Genomic DNA, 20,364 nt, shown 5'->3' on the forward strand with positions numbered 1-20,364 from the left:
AGAAAAGAAAAGAGCGGGCTAAGGTAGAAACTTCCTTAGCAACTGTTGTGAAGGTTTTAACCAGTGGAATTAATTAATACCCTGCATTCAGGGTGGGTCTTGAGGTAGAAAGAAGATAGATCAATGGTGAGCATCTTTCAGGCAAAACAATGATTATGTAAATAGGCCATAGTATCAGCAATGGAGCATGGAGCAGAGCAGGGGTGGGGGCTGGCTTAAGGCCCAACATCTCTCCCTTTCTTTTTTATCTAATTGCCATAGTATCAGGAATGTGGGGTGCTTTGTGAGGCAGGGAGTCTGATAGGACGAGGCATAACTTTGGGGTTACTACTGTCCCTTCTTGCTCAACCTCTCAGTAGAGAGAGAGACTAACAGGATAGACACACCCCTCAGGTTCAAGCCCTGCCAAGCTCAACCACATCCTCACAATTTCCTGACATCCCCCTCTTTCTTAATGGCCATCTATAAATGGGTCAGGGTCAGTAAAAGAGTCCATTTCTTTCAGAGGAATAGCAGTGTAGGGGTCAACAGAAACCTATATCATGCAGACATTTTTAAAAGAAGTGGAATAAGACAGGGAGCAATAAGTAAGAGTAGCAAGGGACAACGTGAGACTGAAGAGAGGCCTGGTAGGCAGAGAGGGGCTGCCTAATGGGCAGAAAGGGGGTGCTGCCTGATCAGCAGAAAGGGGGTGTGTTGGTATGCTTCTAGTTCTGCTTCTGGGATCCCTTCTGTTACATTGCTTGACGTTGTGGTCTATTTACATGGTCATTCTGTTACATTGGTTTGGTCTCACTCTCCCTGCCTCAGGGAGATTTTGGTTTAGTTTTTGACTTTTCGCACTTCTTGTTTCTCCCCGCCCCCTATCCTGGATACTTCCTGGGTTCCAGACGTGGCGGCCGGAGGAGAAAGATATAGGATAGATTCAGGTTGTGATTAGATTAGATTAGTTTTTTGAGCCGTTTGCTCATGAATAAAGAAATACTGATTCTCCGCTCAGCCATGTGTCCATGATCATCTGTCTTCTGCCGCGAAGCTAGCCCGACGTACTGGCGCCGTGAACTTTGACCGACAGGGGCGCTGTAGAGGAGTGGAGGCCTGATAGGCCGAGGGGCAAGAGACGTGATCTGGTGTTGCATAGTCCCAGACAGCTGGCTGCAAGGTCCATGGACTGCTACAGTCAGTCCTCAAGAAGTCCAGCATTGTAAAGTGAGTCTCCAAAGGTTTATCAGCAAGTGCAATAGAAGCATAAGTCCAGTGCTAATGACCAGGGGAAGAAATGCCACATGTCTATCTCAATGAGGAGGACAGCCACTGGAACTTTGCTTCTTTGTAGCGAGTGAGCTAGAACTGCCAAAACGTGACAGGCAAAGGAGAAGCAGGAAAGGCAGACAGCGATGGGCAAGAAAAAGGCAGAAAGAAAGTTCTGTCCTTGGAGTCTGTGAATCAGGTTCTTCAGATTATGCCAGATCACATAATTGGTTTCAGGGGCACACTCTAGTCGTGCCATCTTGTGGGCAATGACAGAGAACAGGGGTCCAAATGGATTCAGGGATTTCGTATGAGCAGATGCTTCTTCATATGAAGGCTTGACATAGCTGTAATCAATTACTTGTGAAGAAAAAACTTGTAACAAGTTAGAAGTTTACTATAATTGATAACTGTATGATTAGAATTGGTTTAATTATCTTATGACCAAGTTTTGTTAAATCATATTGATTTTTAACTAATTTTCATTTAAACCTTAAACAAACTCAGGTTACTTAGAGAGTTAACACATGTTAGTGACAATGTTTCTTAGAACATTTACAATGCCAGATTGATGCCAGATTTGTTGTGGATTAATTTCCACAAGATCAGTTCACGGGGCATTTTGGGGGGCCCTCCAAAAATGTCCTAGAGAATTTGTATTTTAATTTTGGAGATGATGAATTGTCACATTAAATATTTAGACATTTACCTTAAATACTTAGTTACTTTAGCAAATTAAGTTTACCTTTATGAGAATCATGTTGAAAACTCCTTAATTTAACTCTGGTAATAATGTTGCTTCAAAGTTACACTTTTAACCTTAAAGTTAATGTTTAACAAACTTGAAACACACACATAAACATGTAGTCTTTAACACATAGGAAGAGAAAACTTTTGTTATGAAGACATATCATTTCAAACACGAATTGAGATCTGTACTGTCTTATTTGAACCATTTCCACTCACACAGTTTAAGACTGAATGTTTCACATTTATTCCAAGACTTAAAAAAATCAAAAGAGGAAAAAAAGTAAAAAAAAAATTAGAATTGTTTCTGGACGTCTCCAGAAATCATGGATATGTCCAACATTTTTCAATAAAGTAAATTAAGTTTCAGAGTATTCTAAGCAAAATGGGTCATACAAAAATTCAGTCATTCAACTCACTGACTCATGAAACACAACTGGCCAGTCATAGCATAAGATTTTCAGAGAAGGGGAGGGGAAGAGTGGGCTCTGTGAACCAGATTTTTCAGGTACTGCCATGTCTCATTATGGATCTAATCCTCTTTCAGTGTTTCTTCTTCTTCAGGGATAGCTGTGCCATCTTTGCGGGTATTGCTGGACATGGTGGGCAGGAAACCAGAAAGGTTTTGAGTAATCCTGTGGAAACACACATACAAAACCCCTTACCATGGTCAATAGGGGGTCAGGCCTTTTCCCAGTTTTATCGAGTGGGTCTTTCCATTTGACCTTAATAGCTGGGAGGATGGATGGTGTTTGCCAGTGAAGAATAATAGGAGTTGTTTCGAGTTTTTGTAAATATTAAAGAGGTTTAATGTAGTTAAGGCTTTTGCCAGCTGTATATTTGGGGGGGTATATTCCCTCTTTTTCTTTATTTAATTGAGCCTTAAGGGTTTGATGGGCCCTCTCAACAATGCCTTGTCCCTGTGGATTATAGGGAATGCCTGTAGTATGAGTAATGTTCCTGAGGGAACAAAAGTCTTTAAATTGTTTGCTGGTAAAAGCAGGGCCATTCCACTGGTCAGTGTGTCTGTTCATGTTCCAGTACCAAGCAGTTTTGATGACAATGGCCCTATAATACAGTTTGAGATCTGGGAGTGTGATGCCTCCGGTTCTGTTCTTTTTTCTCAAGATTGTTTTGGCAATTCTAGGTATTTTCTGGTTCCAGATAAACATTTGTAGCATTTTTTCTATTTCCCAGAAATGAGGCCCCACATATAAGGACATCTAATCTTTGACAAAGGGGCCCAGACTATTACGTGGGGAATATTACGTCTCTTCAACAAATGGTATTGGAAACAATGGGTTGAAACATGCAGAAGAATGAAACTGAATCACTGTATTTCACCAAATACAAAAGTAAATTCCAAGTGGATCAAGGACTTGGATGTTAGACCAGAAACTATCAGATACTTAGAGGAAAATATTGGCAGAACTTTTTTCCGCATAAATTTTAAAGACATTTTCAATGAAACGAATCCAATTACAAGGAAGACTAAGGCAAGTATAAACCTATGGGACTACATCAAATTAAAAAGCTTCTGCACAGCAAAAGAAACCACTACCCAAACCAAGAGACCCCTCACAGAATGGGAGAAGATTTTTACATGCCATACATCAGATAAGAGTTTAATAACCAACATATATAAAGAGCTTGCCAGACTCAACAACAAGACAACAAATAACCCCATCCAAAAATGGGGGGAGGACTTGGACAGAATATTCACCACAGAAGAGATCCAAAAGGCCGAGAAACACATGAAAAAATGCTCCAAGTCTCTGATTGTCAGAGAAATGCAAATCAAGACAACAATGAGATATCACTTCACTCCTGTGAGAATGTCATACATCAGAAAAGGTAACAGCAGCAAATGCTGGAGAGGGTGTGGGGTCAAAGGAACCCTCCTGCACTGCTGGTGGGAATGTAAATTGGTCCAACCTCTGTGGAGAACAGTCTGGAGAACTCTCAGAAGGCTAGAAATGGACCTACCCTATGACCCTGCAATTCCCCTCCTGGGGATATATCCTAAGGAACCCAACACATCCATCCAAAAAGATCTGTGTACACATATGTTCTTGGCAGCACAATTTGTAATAGCCAACACCTGGAAGCAACCCAGGTGTCCAACAACAGATGAGTGGCTGAGCAAGTTGTGGTATATATACACAATGGAATACTACTCAGCTGTAAAAAATGGTGACTTCACTGTTTTCAGCCGATCTTGGATGGCCCTTGAAAAAATCATGTTGAGTGAAATAAGTCAGAAACAGAAGGATGAATATGGGATGATCTCACTCTCAGCCCGAAGTTGAAAAACAAGATTAGAAAAGAAAACACAAGTCGAACCTGAAATGGAATTGGAGTATTACACCAAAGTAAAAGACTCTGGGGTGGGTGGGTGGGTGGGGAGAATACAGGTCCATGAAAGATGATGAATGACATAGTGGGGGTTGTATTGTTAAATGGGAATCTGGGGAATGTTATGCATGTACAAACTATTGTATTTACTTCTGAATGTAAAACATTAATTCCCCAATAAAGAAATAAATTGTTTAAAAATAAATAAATAAATATAAATAAATAAAAAAAATAAAGTAACAGCCTCAGAAAAAAAAGCAGGGCCATTGTCTGTTTTAAGTTGAAGAGGTATACCCATTACAACAAAACAGGGGAGCATATAGCTTTTAAGCTTTTTTGAGCTTTCTCCCATCTGAGCTGTAGCCCACATAAACTTAGAGAAGGTATCAATTGAGACAAACGTATTTTTTGTTTGCCAAAGTTGGGTAAAAGTTTTGCTAAAGAGCATTGGCTTTTAAGCCACAAGGGTTAACCCCAAGAGTTTGAAAAGCAGGTGTGTTGATTAGACCTGCAGAGGAGCATGTAGCAAGAATATCTTTCACCTGTGCCAGAGAAATATCAGGAAATGGCATTCGAAGGCCTTTAAGATTAACATCAGTTAAAGAATGGAAGTCAGCAGGATTAGAGACAGAGGCTAGGAGAATTCCTGTGGAGACGAGGTGATCAGCTGCAGCATTCCCTTCAGACAAGGAACCAGGAAGAGGGCTGTGGGAATGAAGGTGTTGAATATACAGTGGTTGAGTTCAAGAACAGAGCATAGAGGCAATTTGAATTAAGAGCGGAGAAAGTGGGTTGTCATCAATTCTCAGATAAGAATGAGCAAGCCATGGAAGTAGGTTAATGGTATACACACTGTCAGAAAAAAGGTTGAAGGATTCTGGTACAGCTTTTAATGCAAGGAAAACAGCATAAATTTTTTGTACTGAGGGGATTTATCAGGAAGCTCAGTAAAGAGAGATTTGGGATATTGCTTGTCTGGATAATATATAAGGGTAGCAGCTCCCTTTTTTCCACCATCTGAAAATTGTAGCAGCAGAGGGGATGGGATCTCGAGAGAAAAGTCTGGGTACTAATAGAGGCAGAAGAGGTAAAGAAGTTGTCAGTTTATTAGAAGGAAAATGATTATCTAATTGTCCTGGAAAACCCATTAAACTTATGGTAAAATGAGAATGGTGGCATATGAGCCACTCTGTATCTGTGAGAGAAAAAGGAAGAATAATTGAATCCAGTTCTTTTCCTAAGACCTGGGTAGACCTGCTTCACCCTTGATGCTAAGGCATCAATCTCAGTAAGAAGTCTTGAAGCTCCCCCTACTGGCGTATGAAGCCATTCAAGAATGCCACAGTACCCCCACCACAGTGGGGGTGGAGTTAAAGATTAGAAGATTTACCAGAGAGGATTGGGAGATCCAAAGGAGGTAAATGTCCTGGAGAGCCTGATTAACCCTTTCCAGTGTCAAGGAGGCTTCTGGAGTTAAAGTATGCTTTGAGGAGGGCTGTTTGTCTCCTTTTAACAGATGAAACAGCAGTTGGAGACAGCTAGTGGGGAGATAAATATACTGCCTAAGCCAATTTAAATTTCCAAGAAAACTTTGTAAAGAAGCAAGAGTGAGATTAGAAGGAAGAGTAACACAAGGTTTTAAAGGACGAATCTGTGTCAAAGAAATTTCTGAGCCTAAGAAGGATATTGGAGGAATTAGCTGTACCTTCTCAGGAGCTGCATTAAGACCATTCTGCTTCGAGGCAGGGATAAGAAAATCACAATGTTTCTTAGAACATTTGCAATGCCAGATTTGTTGTGTATTTATTTCCACAAGATCAGTTCACAGGGCATTTTGTGGGGCCCTCCAAAAAAAAAGAAAACCTCCCTACCACTTCTCTCTCCCTCCACCTCGGTCTCTATGAATATGTTAAGTTTATTGTCTGCTTTCAGTTGTGTTTTGTAAGAGAGTGATTTGAATGACTGAATTTTTTACGACCCATTTTACTCTGAGTACTCTGAAACTTAATTGACTTTATAAAAAAAATGCTGGATGCAGCCATGATTTCTGGAGATGTCCAGAAACAATCCTAAATTTTTTTTTCTCTTTTGATTTTTTTTTTAAGTCTTGGTATAAATGTGAAACGTTTAATCTTGAAAACTGTATGAGTATGGGCGGGGGAGATAGCATAATGGTTATGCAAAGAAACTTATGTCTGAGGCTCCAAAGTCCTAGGTTCAATCCCCTGCACCACCATAAGCCAGAGCTGAGCAGTCCTCTGGTTAAAAAAGAACAAAAAACATTGTCATTAACATGTGTTAACTCTCTAAGTAACCTGAGTTTGCTTTCAGTCTGAGGTAAAAATTAGTTAAAAAATCAATATATTTTAATTAAATCTGGTCTGAAGATCCTGTGCACACGTAGGCTGTGTCTCCATCTTAAATGGGTGTAACAAAAGGTAGAAAAGACACTATTGATATGTAAAGCTCTCAGCCTGGTGAGAGATAGATAGCATAATGGTTATGCTAATGATTCTCATGCTTGAGGCATCTAACAATGGTTCTTCTGTTTATATTTCCACATTTTATTTAGCTTAAATGGTTTAAACAACCTTAAAATCATACTAGAAAGGACTTCCAAAATTATAAAGGTACTTAAACCCATTATAATCATCAAGTTATCAATTATAATAAACTTCTAATTTGTTACAAGTTTTTTCTTCACAAGTAATTGACTACAACTATGTCAAAGCCTTCACATGAAGAAGCATCTACTCATATGGAATCCCTGGAAATCCATTTGGACCCTTGTCCTCTGACATCGCCCACAAGATGGCATGACTACAGCGCACCCCCTGAAACTCATGATGTGACAGTCTCAGGACTTTGCAACACCAGATCACCCCTTTCACCCCTCTGCCTATCAGGCCTCCACTCCTCCACCTATCAGGTAGCGCCCCCTTTCTGACCATCAGGTAGCCCCTCTCCACCTACCAGGCCTCTTTTCAGTTTCACACTGTCCCTTGCTACTCTTACTTATCGCTCCCTGTCTTATTCCAGTTCTTTTAAAAACGCCTGCACGATATCATTTAGGTTTCTGCCCAACAGGTTTCTGTTCATCCCTACACTACTATTCCTCTGTCAAAATTGGAGTATTTTACAGACATTGACCCATTTAAATATGGCCATTGGAAAGAGGGAGATGTTGGGAAATTGTGAGGATGTGGTTGAGCTTGTCAGGGCTTGAACCTGAGGGGTGTGTCCAATCCTGTTAGTCTCTCTCTACTGAGAGGTTGAGCAAGGAAGGATAGTAGTTCCCCAAAGGTGTGCCTCCTCCTATCAGACTCCCTGCCTCACAAAGCACCCCTCATTCCTGTTACTATGACCATTAGATAAAAAGAAAGGGGGAGATGTTGGTCATTACACCAGGTCCCCTGCATTTTTTGATGCTGTGGTATATTTACATAATCACTGTTTTGCCTGAGAGAGACCTGCCCTGCCTGCAGGGTATTGGTTTAATCCCCACTGGTTAGAACCTTCGCAACAGCTGCTGTGGAAGCTTGCTACCTTCCCGCTCTTTTTCTCCACCACTTCTCCTAGCCATTTCCTTTTCCCACTTGCCACTTCCATTTCAAAAGATATAAAGGCGTTGTCTCTGATCAATAAAGGCATTGAATTGAGTTCCTGCTGAACCACAAGTTCCTGGTCTCTTCTCTCTCCGGAGACGCAAGCCCGGCATCTCTCAATCTATTTCTTGAGCTCTCTTACCTCTTCCTTTGATTTTTCTAGTTCATCCTTTGTCTTTCTCATCCTGTTTTCTTCTTCTGTTAATCTTCTTTCCCTTCCCTCAATTTCTTTCTTCAGTTCATTTATAGTATTAGCTTGTTCTGCTAATTGGCCTTTTAGCTCAGCTATTTCAGCTTTCAGTTCTCTTAATTACCTGTTGTAGGTAGAATTTTCCTTGTGGGTCTCATCTGTTATTTCCTTAATTCTGATAGCTCTTTCCTCCATAGTTGTCTTCATTTCTGTGATTATTAGGTTACTATTGCTTGCATACTCTTCTTATCTGTGGTTACTTCTGACTGGTTTGGAGTTTCTTCGTGGCTCATGTTCTGATTCATTGTGGTAGCAGTTTTATTTGCTCTTGATTTATCCATTTTTTTTATTGATGTGGTTTGTATTCTTCTGTTCTGTTGTTCTTCAGTTACTGTGATAGCCACCCTATACTAAAGCCTTTTCACAAATGCAGTCACAAACCTCAGAAATTATAACAATAGCAACTGAAGTGAGGATTTATGCATTTCAACCAATACCAGTTAGCCAAACATCTCCAATCCAAGAAAAGATAGTAAACAGAACCAAAAGAAAGAGAAAGGAAAAAAAAAGGAAAGCAAGAGTAGATAATTATGGAAACCTACTGTCCAGTATAAGTTCTAGGGTTCTAGGGATGGCAAGAGGAGAAAGAAAAGTATAAAAGACACACACACACACACACACACACACTTCACTCCAAGTCAGATTTATTCCAAACAATTCATAAACAAGTGTCAGTGAATTCATAAGGCAAAAGAAGGAAGAAGAGAAAAAGAAAGAGGGAAAAAAACTAAAAAAGACCAGTGAAAGGAAATATTTGTTTTGTTTCATTTTTGAATTAGTTAGGAGGAGAGAAAAAGGAGGGTAGAAGGAAGTGGGAGAAACAAGTTTCTTTCACAATGGATAGGCCCCCCAGTCACCTATCAGTGTAAAAGGCAGAAGCAGTTAATTTTGGTCAACCTGAAGAGGAGGGAAAAGCTAGAGGAGTATATAATATTAGTAATAATAAAATAAGATAGAGTAAAAAACCCTAACAGTCAGTCTGCAACTTGGACCAAAGACAACCAATTAAAAGAAGTATCAAAAAAAAAAAAAAACCAAAAACCTGCAGGTAGTCTTTCCCAAGGAGAGCTGAGGCTCTGATTGGTCAGGTATTTTGTCACTCAAATAAAGCTCCAGCCTCCTAACAAAAAAAGAGAAGGAAAAGAAAAAAAAGAAAAAGGTTTGGGATGACACCCCTGGTGAGCCAGGAATCTTGGTAAATAAAATAACTCAGCAGGGAGCCTGCTAGGAGCAGCTGGCCAGCCCTTCTGGAGTGGGGGAGAATGGTGAGTTCTGAAATAGTGAAACCAAAGATTTTCCTTTCTTTGTCCTTTTGGCTTCTGTTTGCCTGCCCCAAAGTGGGTTATAGGACTCTTTTTTTTATTGTCACCCTGACTAACCCCTATTTATCCTTTCAGGGGCACACCAATTATCCTACCCTCTCCAGAGAATCCCAGGTTGTAGGCTGCTTATTTTTGGAGCTCACGCCAAGTATTGTTTCCAAGTCACCATCTTGGTTCCATCCCCATTTTTCCCATTTTTTGTGGCCCTTGTTGTTGTTATCGTTGTTGCTGTCGGATAGTACAGAGAGAAATTGAGAGAGGCGAAGAAGACAGACACCTGCAGATCTGCTTTACTGGTTGTGAAGCAACCCCCCTGCTACTGTCCAGTCCCCTCTTTCATGATATTCTTATACTTGTAACTAAGAACTATTGCTCTTCCATTTTAGGCATTGCTTAAATTCTATTCTCTGTCAGATTTGTTTATGTCTTCCTCTTTAGATTTCATTGAAATTTCTTAAGATCTGGAATTTTATATAAATTATTTCTATATACTACCACATTAATATTGTTTGAAAATTAATTAATTCATATATAACCTGGTACTAATTAAAATTTCAAAGTTTTTTGGATTGTATGACTGTTAAACTTATGTCTTTAAGATTTAGAAAGGTGGTAGCACAGCGAGTTAAGCGTGCATGGTGCGAAGCAAAAGGACTGGCATCAGGATCCCGGTTCGAGCCCCCCACTCCCCAACTGCAGGCCAGTCACTTCACAGGCAGTGAGTGAAGCAGGTCTGCAGGAGTCTATCTTTCTCTCCCCCTCTGTCTTCCCCTCTTCTCTCTATTTCTCTCTGTCCTATCCAACACTGATGACATCAATAACAACAACAACAAAAAGAAAAGATTTAGAAAAAACAACTCAAGTATTTTGTATTCAGGTCATCAGTTTTTCATGATTGTTAAATACTACAGAAGGATATAATGTATACTAATACAATTTCTCTCCATTCTTGTTTTTAGACTTTTGTATGATGTTTTTCTCTGAAGAGATTTTTTTTTCTATAATGGGTAAAAAATATTGCCAAACCTTTTATATCTCAGAAACTCTGCAAAGCTTAATAGCGTATTTAGTACTATGTCACTTTGTGTAAAGTATGACTTCTTTTACCACCAGCCCTTTATTCACCAGATGTAGTATTGAATTTTAGAATGCATTTATTTATACAAACATGTTTATGCAGTTATTTAATATTTAACACTTAAGATTGATTTTTATTCTTGCGCAAAGAATAACTTTAGTCTCAGAAGTTAGAAATGATAGTTAGAAAATACAGTAGGTTGTGCTTCTGGGTGTTTTAAAATAATAACCTATACTCTTGTATTTAGATCATTGAATTGGAAAATGGGCTAAAATCTTTTGAGAAAAGATCAAGAAAATTAAAAGAAGTGAATAAAAAAATAACAAAAGAAAATGATTATCTAAAATCCATCTTAAAGCAGCAGCAAGAAGATTTAGACACTGGCGGAAAAGAGCTGGAGCAGTTACAAAAAAAGAGTAAAGATGTAGAAAAAGACAAAACTGAACTTCAAGTAAAAATCAGTGAGCTGGAAAGAGAAGTCACTTCCCTAAGGAGACAAGTGGCAGAAGCTAATGGGTTGAGAAATGAAAATGAAGAGCTGATGAATTCAGTGGAGAGCTTGCAGCATTCAGCAGACAAAGCTAAAACTGAGGTAGCCGCCTCGGAAGTGAGATCTAGACAATATGATTGTAAGACAACTACTACCAAGGTGAAATTTAAGGCTGCAAAGAAAAAGTGTTCTGTGGGTCGTTACCACACTGTTCTCAATCACTCCATCAAGGTTAAGAGCAATGTGTTTGAGAACCTCAGCAAGGATGACTGGGAGGATATGAGTGAAAGCAGGTAAGGCTCTCATTAACTTAGCTCTGTGGTGGGGACACTGTGCATATGTAAAGCAACAGCAAATGGAGATTGAATTTCAACTACTGCCGATTTGGTATTCAGAAAAAATACTGTCAGATCCTTTGAAATATCTTGGGAGGTCTTGTTCTGAGCTTATTGACTGAAATTTGCATGCAAAATTAGCCACAACTGCATGAGTATTTGAATAGGTGCCAGAAACCCAAAAGAAGGCAATGCTTGATTTCTTCCAGTGATGCTATTTTCATGCAGTCATGAGGCTTGAAATTGACAGTTTGGCAGGTTGATTTAATTTGCTGGCCCTTTGCATATTCACCACTGACAGCTTAGGATTCCCAGGCAAGCGTACTAAGTCGGTTTAGTTATCTTGTGACATGCCAACCTGGGAGGAGAAACAATTTCCCCCTTTAATTTAGTTAGATAAATTTTGAATGACCCATTTCAGCTTGTTACCAGATGTCTACAAGCTGTTTAACATCCTTTAAATTAAAAACCATCTTCACTAATTATTTCATGTATGTACTATGCAAAGACATTGTACTAACTTTAATTGAATGGTGGTCAAAAATTATTTCTTTTAAGTTGAAGATCTGTAGATTCTTAGTCTTAAGTTATATAACCCTGGAAAGTTAGTGACAGGAGAATACTGGAAATCTATAATATTTCTTTCCCTTACCTATGGCTCTATGTTCAGATATGTACTTGAAGTCTATCAGCAAAATCATAAGGGCAAGTGAATAATAGGACACTTCTTTTTATACCGAGATTAGGAAAGTTCAATGTTGCTAGAATTGCTTTGAGTCAAACTGAACTTTTTTTTTTTTTTTCATAATTTTGCCTTGTTTTGTAATGTCATTGATTTCCTTTTACTTCCCAAAGGTTTTTGTTTTTCTTCTTCTTCTTTTTTTAAATATCCAGTATGGTATTTGGGATATCTAGACAGTTTCTTAATCAAGGACGAAGAACTGAAAGTGATCTTAAAATGTGTTTCTCAAGCTCATTTTGCATAGTGTGATTACCTAGGGCTCCTTTAAACAAAAACCCAAAATTTGAGTCACACCTAGAACAACTAAATCATAACTTCTGAGGTGAGATCAAGTTTCAGTAGTTTTAGAAACACCACACTGAGATTTCAATATAAGCAGATAAGTTTGGAAAACACTATTTAAATGACCATTGAGTCAATCCCCTTCTCTTCAGGCAGGCAGGGAAAAGACAACTCTAAAACAGACTTAGGAAGGTAAAGGAGGAAAGATCAAATTAGCCTTCCAGTTTCTTTGCTACCTTGTCTAACGTTTTCTTCCCTATTCTCAAAAACAGTTACAAACAAAATCCTACTAAGGTTAAAATTTCCTAAACAACCTTCTGTGTCTTCAAGGAAATGCTAGATTTAGTTATTAAGTATTATTCATCCATTTGGGACTAAGACAGTCTTTACTATACAGTGACACAGTTTTCAAGTGAAGTGATGCACTCATCATATTCATGCATGGGCAGTCAGTCACATATTTTGGAGATATATTACACAATATATCTTGAAACATAGGACTGTCATTAAAGTTATTTAGCAGTGAAACTCAATTTTACACTGTGAGGATTAAATGTTACATTTCCTGCCTGACAGAACAATCTCAGGAATCACTCAGCTGCAAAACATTCTTAAACAATTAGAAATCCCATGATGGAACTTCAGGACTTCAGAAATATTCATTCCTTTTAATGTTTCATAGCCTGAAATAAATTTACTTGGATATAGATAGAACTTAGTTCTTTATAATAATGTTATATAAAATACTATATTATTTAATGACTGCCTGATTATTTACTCCCCATAGTTAAATAGAATTAAAAGAGCATGCTGTCAAATAACAATAATAGTTCAGTCTAGTGCAAGTTTTAAGTTCTTTATTCAAAGGGAGAGAATGTACAGATTAGGAGAATGCAGTACCTTGTAGTCAGTGGAAAACTCTTCCTGAGGGGTTTTGACAAGAGTAGAATTAGAGGATAAGAGGGGTGCAACTCCACATAATTCCCACCACCAGAACTCCGTATCCCACTCCCTTCCCTGATAGCTTTTCTATTCTTTATCCCTCTGGGAGTATGGACCCAGGGTCATTATGGGGTGCAGAAGGCTAAAGGTCTGGTTTCTGTTATTACATTTCCCCGCTGAACATGGGTGTTGACAGGCCGATCCATACTTCCAGCCTGTCTGTCTCTTTCCCTAGTGGGGTGGAGTTCTGGGGAAGTGGGGCTCCAGGATACATTGGTGGAGTTGTCTTCCCAGGGAAGTCCAGTTGGAATCATGTTAGCATCTAGAACCTGGTGACTGAAAAAAAGAGTTAACATATAGAGCCAAACAAATTGTTAACTAATCATGAACCTAAAGGCCTGAATAGTGCAGATGAAGAGTTGGGGGTGGGGGTCTCCATTTTGTAGATAGTTAATAGTTCTATTTTAGTTATATTCTACAGGGCCTGTGGATATACTAGGTTTTTTTTTTTCTTTCCCCCCCTTCCCGACCGTGAAATCTGTTATGCAGGTGGATCCTAATTATTGTCTGGGAGATGATGTCATGGCTGGGAAAAGGACCCAAAAGCTGGATCAGGGAAGAGAGTAGCTCCCAAATATGATAAAAGGTGTATAAATATTGTTGACTGTAAACCTCATCGATTTGATTTGGTCTGGGGCCCATATTTAGCTTAGGAGCCTATGTGACCTCTGCATCCCTGTAGATCTGAGCTCACATTCTGTGGTCATGAGTAGAAACGTTCCAAGCTGCCCCAATTTTAGGACACACAAGAGTAGATTTCGTTGAACTTTAGAACAGGCATGTTGGAAGCATGGTACAATTAGTAGAAAGTCAGATATCCTTGTAAATTTGAAAGTCCTATTTTTTTGTGTATGTTAACCTGGCCAAAACTGAGCTAGAGAATTTTTGACTAGTATGTTAGCTTCCTTGACAGTGAGGTATTTACATAAATGCTGTTCATATAACTTGAGATTTCTGACATCTAAACTTAACTGTTGAAGCAGTCTACATCTTGTAGTGTGCAGCGTATGGCCTAAACTTCATCAATTCCCTTAATCAAAAGGAATTATTAATAGTTTTAAAACAATAAATAAGAGGGGGCCAGGTGGTAGTGCACTTGGTTAAGTGCACACACTACCATATGGGAAGACCTGGGTTCAAACCCCCACTCCCTACCTGCAGGAGGGGTGTTTCAAGAATGGTGAAGCAAATCCTCTCCTTCTCTCTCTCTCTCTCTTCCCCCTTCTCTCTGTTTCTTTCTTTTCTATCAAATAAAAATGAAGGAAAAAGAGGCTGCCCAGGAGCTGTGTATTCTTCATGCAGGCACTGAGCCAAAGTGATAACCTTGGTGGCAATACATAAAAAATAAATAAAAACCCTGAATTTTAATAAGAGACATTTATCAAATTTATAGATTACATGACATTGAAAGAGAAGGGTAATTGTTTGCAAAATAGATTTTTAAAAAATATTTTTGTAGTATGGGAAGGTATCACTAGAATTTACTTGATTATAAAAATTTTTTACTTGGCTAAAAAAAAAAAATACGGTGGGAAAGATATAGGACCTCAAAGTGCTACATGTAAAAATAAATTGGTGAGGTTTTGTTAAATCCTATATTGGTCTACAATACAATAAAGATGTCAGAAATAAACAATTTTCTTGTCTGCAGGGGCTCTGATAATACCTCCTATAGTACAGTTGGCATGTGAAATTGAATATTGGACATAATGCCTCATCATTATAATATGAAACACAGTTCGTAGCAGGCAGAGTGGGGGAAAATCTCAAAAGCATGTATGTTATATGAGTAAACTAGTATGATTTCCTTAGAAATATCGCAAGCATCTTATAGCTGTGTCCAAATACTTGAGAGATCATCCACATATTTTCTACTCAACCTCAATTCTTCTAGTATTTCTTTCTCTGATTTTTATTTTTTTATTGAAGCTAATATACATATCTTTCTTTTTTCTTTTTCTCATTAATATAAACTACCAGCATAATACATATTTCAATTATTCTTATTACATGTCTCTGCTACTCAAAGCACATATTCAGTGTTTTGAATGGCAGTTGGTTTTCAGAGATGGTACTGGGATCAGTAGTTGAAAATTTCAGAGATTCAAACACTGCCCAAGGTTAAGGAAGAAATTTCCGTGAATGTTGTTCAAAGTTTTCTGTCTCAGAAATATTGAGTGGTAAAACATTGTTTTCCTGAACCAACACCTAGTAGAAATGTTATAGAAGTGGTGCTAAGACTAGGTGGGTAACTCACCAGGCAGGTTGCCTCTCCACTGTCATGCTCACCAACACCACATGGAAGTCTGGTAGTGTCTGTCTCTGTCTGAATGAAATAGTGACCCAGAGTGGTGAAATAATGTGTGCATAAGTGCCTGTTTCATCAAAAAACAAAAACAAACAAACAAAAAAAAAAGCAAAGCTAGTAAACACTTGATAATCTAATTTGCTGATGAGATTTTCACAGATTTATAAAATGTATTTAACCCAATTTTCTTTCAAAATTAAAAACAGTAAGTACATAACCTTAAAAGAATATGTGGTAATATTTGGTCTGAACAGAGGTCTATTTAAGAATACTTATGTTTTATGCCACCCCCTATTTTTTAAAAAAGCAGTGATTCTGAAACACAGACCTTACGGAACTTGGGAACAATTATTGTAGAGACGTCCCAGAAAATAAGTCCTAAAGATGGAACAGAACATAAAGAAACTGATCCATCAGAAGAGGGACAAACGCAAGGAAAAGAAATAGTACAAATATATTCAAATCTGGATGACAAGAAGCCAAAGGTATTCAACATTTTTAAAAATTAATTTTCAGGTTTTTAAATATACATTCCTTTTACTATTTCTTTTTTATTTTTTTAAATATTTATTTTATTTATTTATTCCCTTTTGTTGCCCTTGTTGTTTTATTGTTGTAGTTATTATTGTTGTTGTCGTTGTTGGATAGGACAGAGAGAAATGGAGAGAGGAGGGGAAGACAGAGGAGGAAAGAAAGACAGACACCTGCAGACCTGCTTCAACGCCTGTGAAGCGACTCCCCTGCAGGTGGGGAGCCGGGGTTCGAACCGGGATCTTTATGCCGGTCCTTGTGCTTTGCGCCACCTGCGCTTAACCCGCTGCGCTACAGTCCGACTCCCTCTTTTTTATTTTTTATATCTAGTTATTCCCTTTTGTTGCCTTTGTGTTTTTTTTTTTTTTTTTACTGTTGTAGTTATTATTGTTGTCTTTATTGATGTAGTCATTGTTGGATAGGACAGAGAGAAATGGAGAGAGGAGGGGAAGACCTGCTTCACGGATTGTGAAGCGGCTCCCCTGCAGGTGGGGAAGCCAGGGCTTAAAGCTGGATCCTTACGCTGGTCATTGCGCATTGTGCCATGTGCGATTAATCTGCTGCGCTACCGCCGTACTCGCTCCTTTTTCTGTTTCCACCAGGGTTATCACTGTGGCTCATTGCCAGCACAATGAATCCACCACTCATGTTGGCCATCTTTTTCCTATTTATTTTTATTTTATTTATTTATTTCTATTGTATTTGATAGTACAAAGAAATTAAGAGGGTAAGGGGAAATAGAGAGCCAGGGAAAAAGACAGACAATTGTAGACTTGCCTGGCTGTGCTCATGCAGTATCCCTCCTGCCGGTGGGAGTGGGGGCTTGAGCCTAAGCCCCTTGCACTTGATAATGTTTTCACTCCATTGGTTGCATCACTCCCTAGCCGCGTTTTAAATTTATCTTCCTTTTCACAACAAGAACAACATTAATAATAACTACAACCATAAAACAAGGGCAACAAAAAGGAATAAATATTAAAAAAAGAGAAAAACATGACTTAAAAATGATTAAGTATTCTTTGAAGTGTTTGTGATGAAAATGCTCAACTTTCGGGAGTCGGGCTGTAGCGCAGCGGGTTAAGCGCAGGTGGCGCAAAGCACAAGGACCGGCATAAGGATCCCAGTTCGAGCCCCCGGCTCCCCACCTGCAGGGGAGTCGCTTCACGGGCGGTGAAGCAGGTCTGCAGGTGTCTATCTTTCTCTCCTCCTCTCTGTCTTCCCCTCCTCTCTCCATTTCTCTCTGTCCTATCCAACAACGACAACAATAATAACTACAACAATAAAAAACAACAAGGGCAGCAAAAGGGAATAAATAAATAAAATAAAAATAAAAAAGATAATAAAAAAATTAAAAAAAAAGAAAATGCTCAACTTTCTAATTCTCTTGTTCTAGTTTGTATAATCTTTTGAAAGATTAAAAATATATATATATTTATATTGGATATAAATCTTGAGGTATATAAAATTAAACAAGAAAGATATTTATATTAGCTTCAATAATGATAATTATTTCATCTTACTGTTGTTTTTTGAAGTAACATTGCCTTATATCCTGAGCTTCATATGTGCATCAGTAAAATCGATATGTGGATATAATACATTAATTTCATCACTTTATCCTTCCAGATTTATCCTTCAACTTTTAATTGTCCCCTTTTTCCTGATGTACATACCCAGATTTGTGCTTCCCTTCCGCTAGCTACTAATTGGTCTTTAATATAAAACTTTTATTTAGCTTGTTCATTTATGTTATTTGTTAATTTATCTTTTATTTCTTTATTGGGGATTAATGGTTTATAGTCAACAGTAGAATACAATAATTTGTACATGTACAACATTTCCACATAGCAATATAACCCCCACTAGGTCCTCCTCTACCATCATGTTCTAGAACCTGAGCCCCCCCACCCCCACCCCAGAGTCTTCACCAATATTAATTTATTTTTGCCATGGGAGCTATTGCTGACTTTCTGTACCTGCCTGAGTCCCCTGCTTCTGGCAGGTACTTTTATTTTTATTTTATTATTATTATTATTTATTTATTTATTCCCTTTGTTGTTTTATTGTTGGAGTTATTATTGTTGTTATGGATGTCATTGTTGTTGCATAGGACAGAGAGAAATGGAGAGAGGAGAGGAAAGACAGAGAGGGGGAGAGACACCTGCAGACCTGCTTCACTGCCTGTGAAGGGACTCCCCTGCATGTGGGGAGTCAGGGGCTTGAAATGGGATCCTTATGCCAGTCCTTGTGCTTCTCCCCACCTGCGCTTAACCTGCTGTGCTACCGCCCGACTCCCCTTTATTTTTATTTTTATAAGCTAGAGCGTCAGTAACAGCGAGGGAAGGAACTAGGTGGTGTACACTTGGTTAAGTGCATACATTATGGTTTGCAAGGACCCAGGTTCAAGGCCCTGGTCCCCACCTGCAGGAGGAAAGCTTCAGGAGTGGTGAGTCAGGGCTGCAGGTGGTCTCTGTTTCTTTCCCTGTCTCCCCCTCTCCTCACATTTTTCTCAGTCTCTATCCAGTAATAAATAAAAATATTTTAAAAAGAAAGAAGGAGACAGAGGGAGTGAGAGAGACTGATAGAGGAGAGACACTATAGTACCTATTGCTTGTGAAGCTTACCACGTGCCAGTGCTTTCACATAGTGGCCAGGGTTCTCCTGCATTGTAAAGTGTAAGTTTTACCAGGTGAGTCATCTCCTGACTCCCCACTCCCCGCTCCCCAAAACAAACAGGTCATTTTAAGAAACAAATAGAAAGCTGAAATAGAAAAAAGAAATAGAAAAAGTATAACTATTTTGTTTCCTTCCCATAGAAGTAGCTTCAATCCCTATTACTCAATTTCATGTTAAGATTGATGATACTAAAAATTCGTTAAGAGGGGATGAAAGTTTATCACTTACTTAATGGAAGAGAGAATCTATAAATTGGTCCACAAATAAAAATAAGTTATTATTTAAAAAAATTATTATCTTTATTTATTTATTGGATAGAGACAGTCAGAAGTTGAAAGGAAGAGGGAGAAAGAGAGGGAGAGAGACAGAAAGACACCTGCAGCCCTGCTTCACCACTCACAAAGCTTTCCCCCTGCAGGTGGGGACCAGGGGCGCGAACCTGAGTCCTTGCATATTGCAACATGTGCGCTTAACCATGTGCGCCACCACCAGCTCCCAAAATAAGTTATTTTTAACATAGGTACAAAAGTTGTAATTTATAGCTGAAGAATAATAACCTTAGCAACTAGTGTTGAACAGTTGACTATCACTAAATTTAAGAAAAATTAACATATCTAAACTTCCTTCTTAATATAAAAATAATTAATTTAGGTCATAGGTCTCAATGTAAAACAGTATATGATTTCGCTAACAGAAGACATCAATAAATTAACTTCAATATGGAGGTCCCTACTAATCATATTTTGACATCGGGCTCCTATTGTTTACATCTAAAAATAGTGAGAAAACACAAGAGTAAAATATCAGGTAATGCAATTAGAAAGTATTAGAAAAAAGTATTACCAAAACTGATGTTAGGATGCCAAAATAATCATACAGAATGATGTTCAGTATCACTAACATTAAGGAAATATAAATTGAGATCATAACAAAATGCATATATTTTAGAAGAGCTAAAACTTAGCTAGTAGTGAGAGGATCAGATTCCCCCCAAGATACAGAGAAAATGGATCTTTCATTGTATGTGTGAGATATAAATATAAAATGGTACAGCATCCTTGGAAACAGTTGGCAGTTTCTTTAAAAAGAAGTCCATACTTAGCACTACTTCTTCTCAGTTACTGTGCTCTTTGAGCAGTTACTCCAGAAACAGGAGACTTTGTGTTCACCGAACAAATCCAAAAACCTATATATGACTGACTATAACAGTTTTAGTTTTATTTGTAATAGCCTCAAACTGGCAGCAGCCAAAATTCCCTTCTATCACTGAATGGATGATTAAACACACACATCTATATCATGGAATACTTCTAAGCAATAATAAAAGTCACAAACTCTCAATTTACTACTTTTTTGATCTTAAAGTTTTTTCTCTTGAATTAAGGCTTTG

The 20,364-nt window shown here is 38.4% G+C and overlaps 1 protein-coding gene across 4 annotated transcripts in view; it reads left to right on the top strand.

Annotated features, from left to right (window-relative positions):
* The window catches only part of CNTLN (centlein), a 331,221-nt gene that overhangs the window by 219,879 nt on the left and 90,978 nt on the right, over positions 1 to 20,364 (top strand). For 3 of the 4 annotated variants that reach the window (XM_060199608.1, XM_060199607.1, XM_007535780.3), the window contains exons 15-16: positions 10,856 to 11,391; positions 16,075 to 16,252. In XM_060199608.1, coding sequence (XP_060055591.1) covers positions 10,856 to 11,391; positions 16,075 to 16,252 — 714 coding nt within the window. The remainder of the gene's footprint in view (positions 1 to 10,855; positions 11,392 to 16,074; positions 16,253 to 20,364) is intronic. The other variant, XM_016193668.2, reaches the window with a different exon arrangement.

This window comes from Erinaceus europaeus, chromosome 10 (assembly GCF_950295315.1).
Source record: "Erinaceus europaeus chromosome 10, mEriEur2.1, whole genome shotgun sequence".
Classification (NCBI taxonomy): Eukaryota; Metazoa; Chordata; class Mammalia; order Eulipotyphla; family Erinaceidae; genus Erinaceus; species Erinaceus europaeus.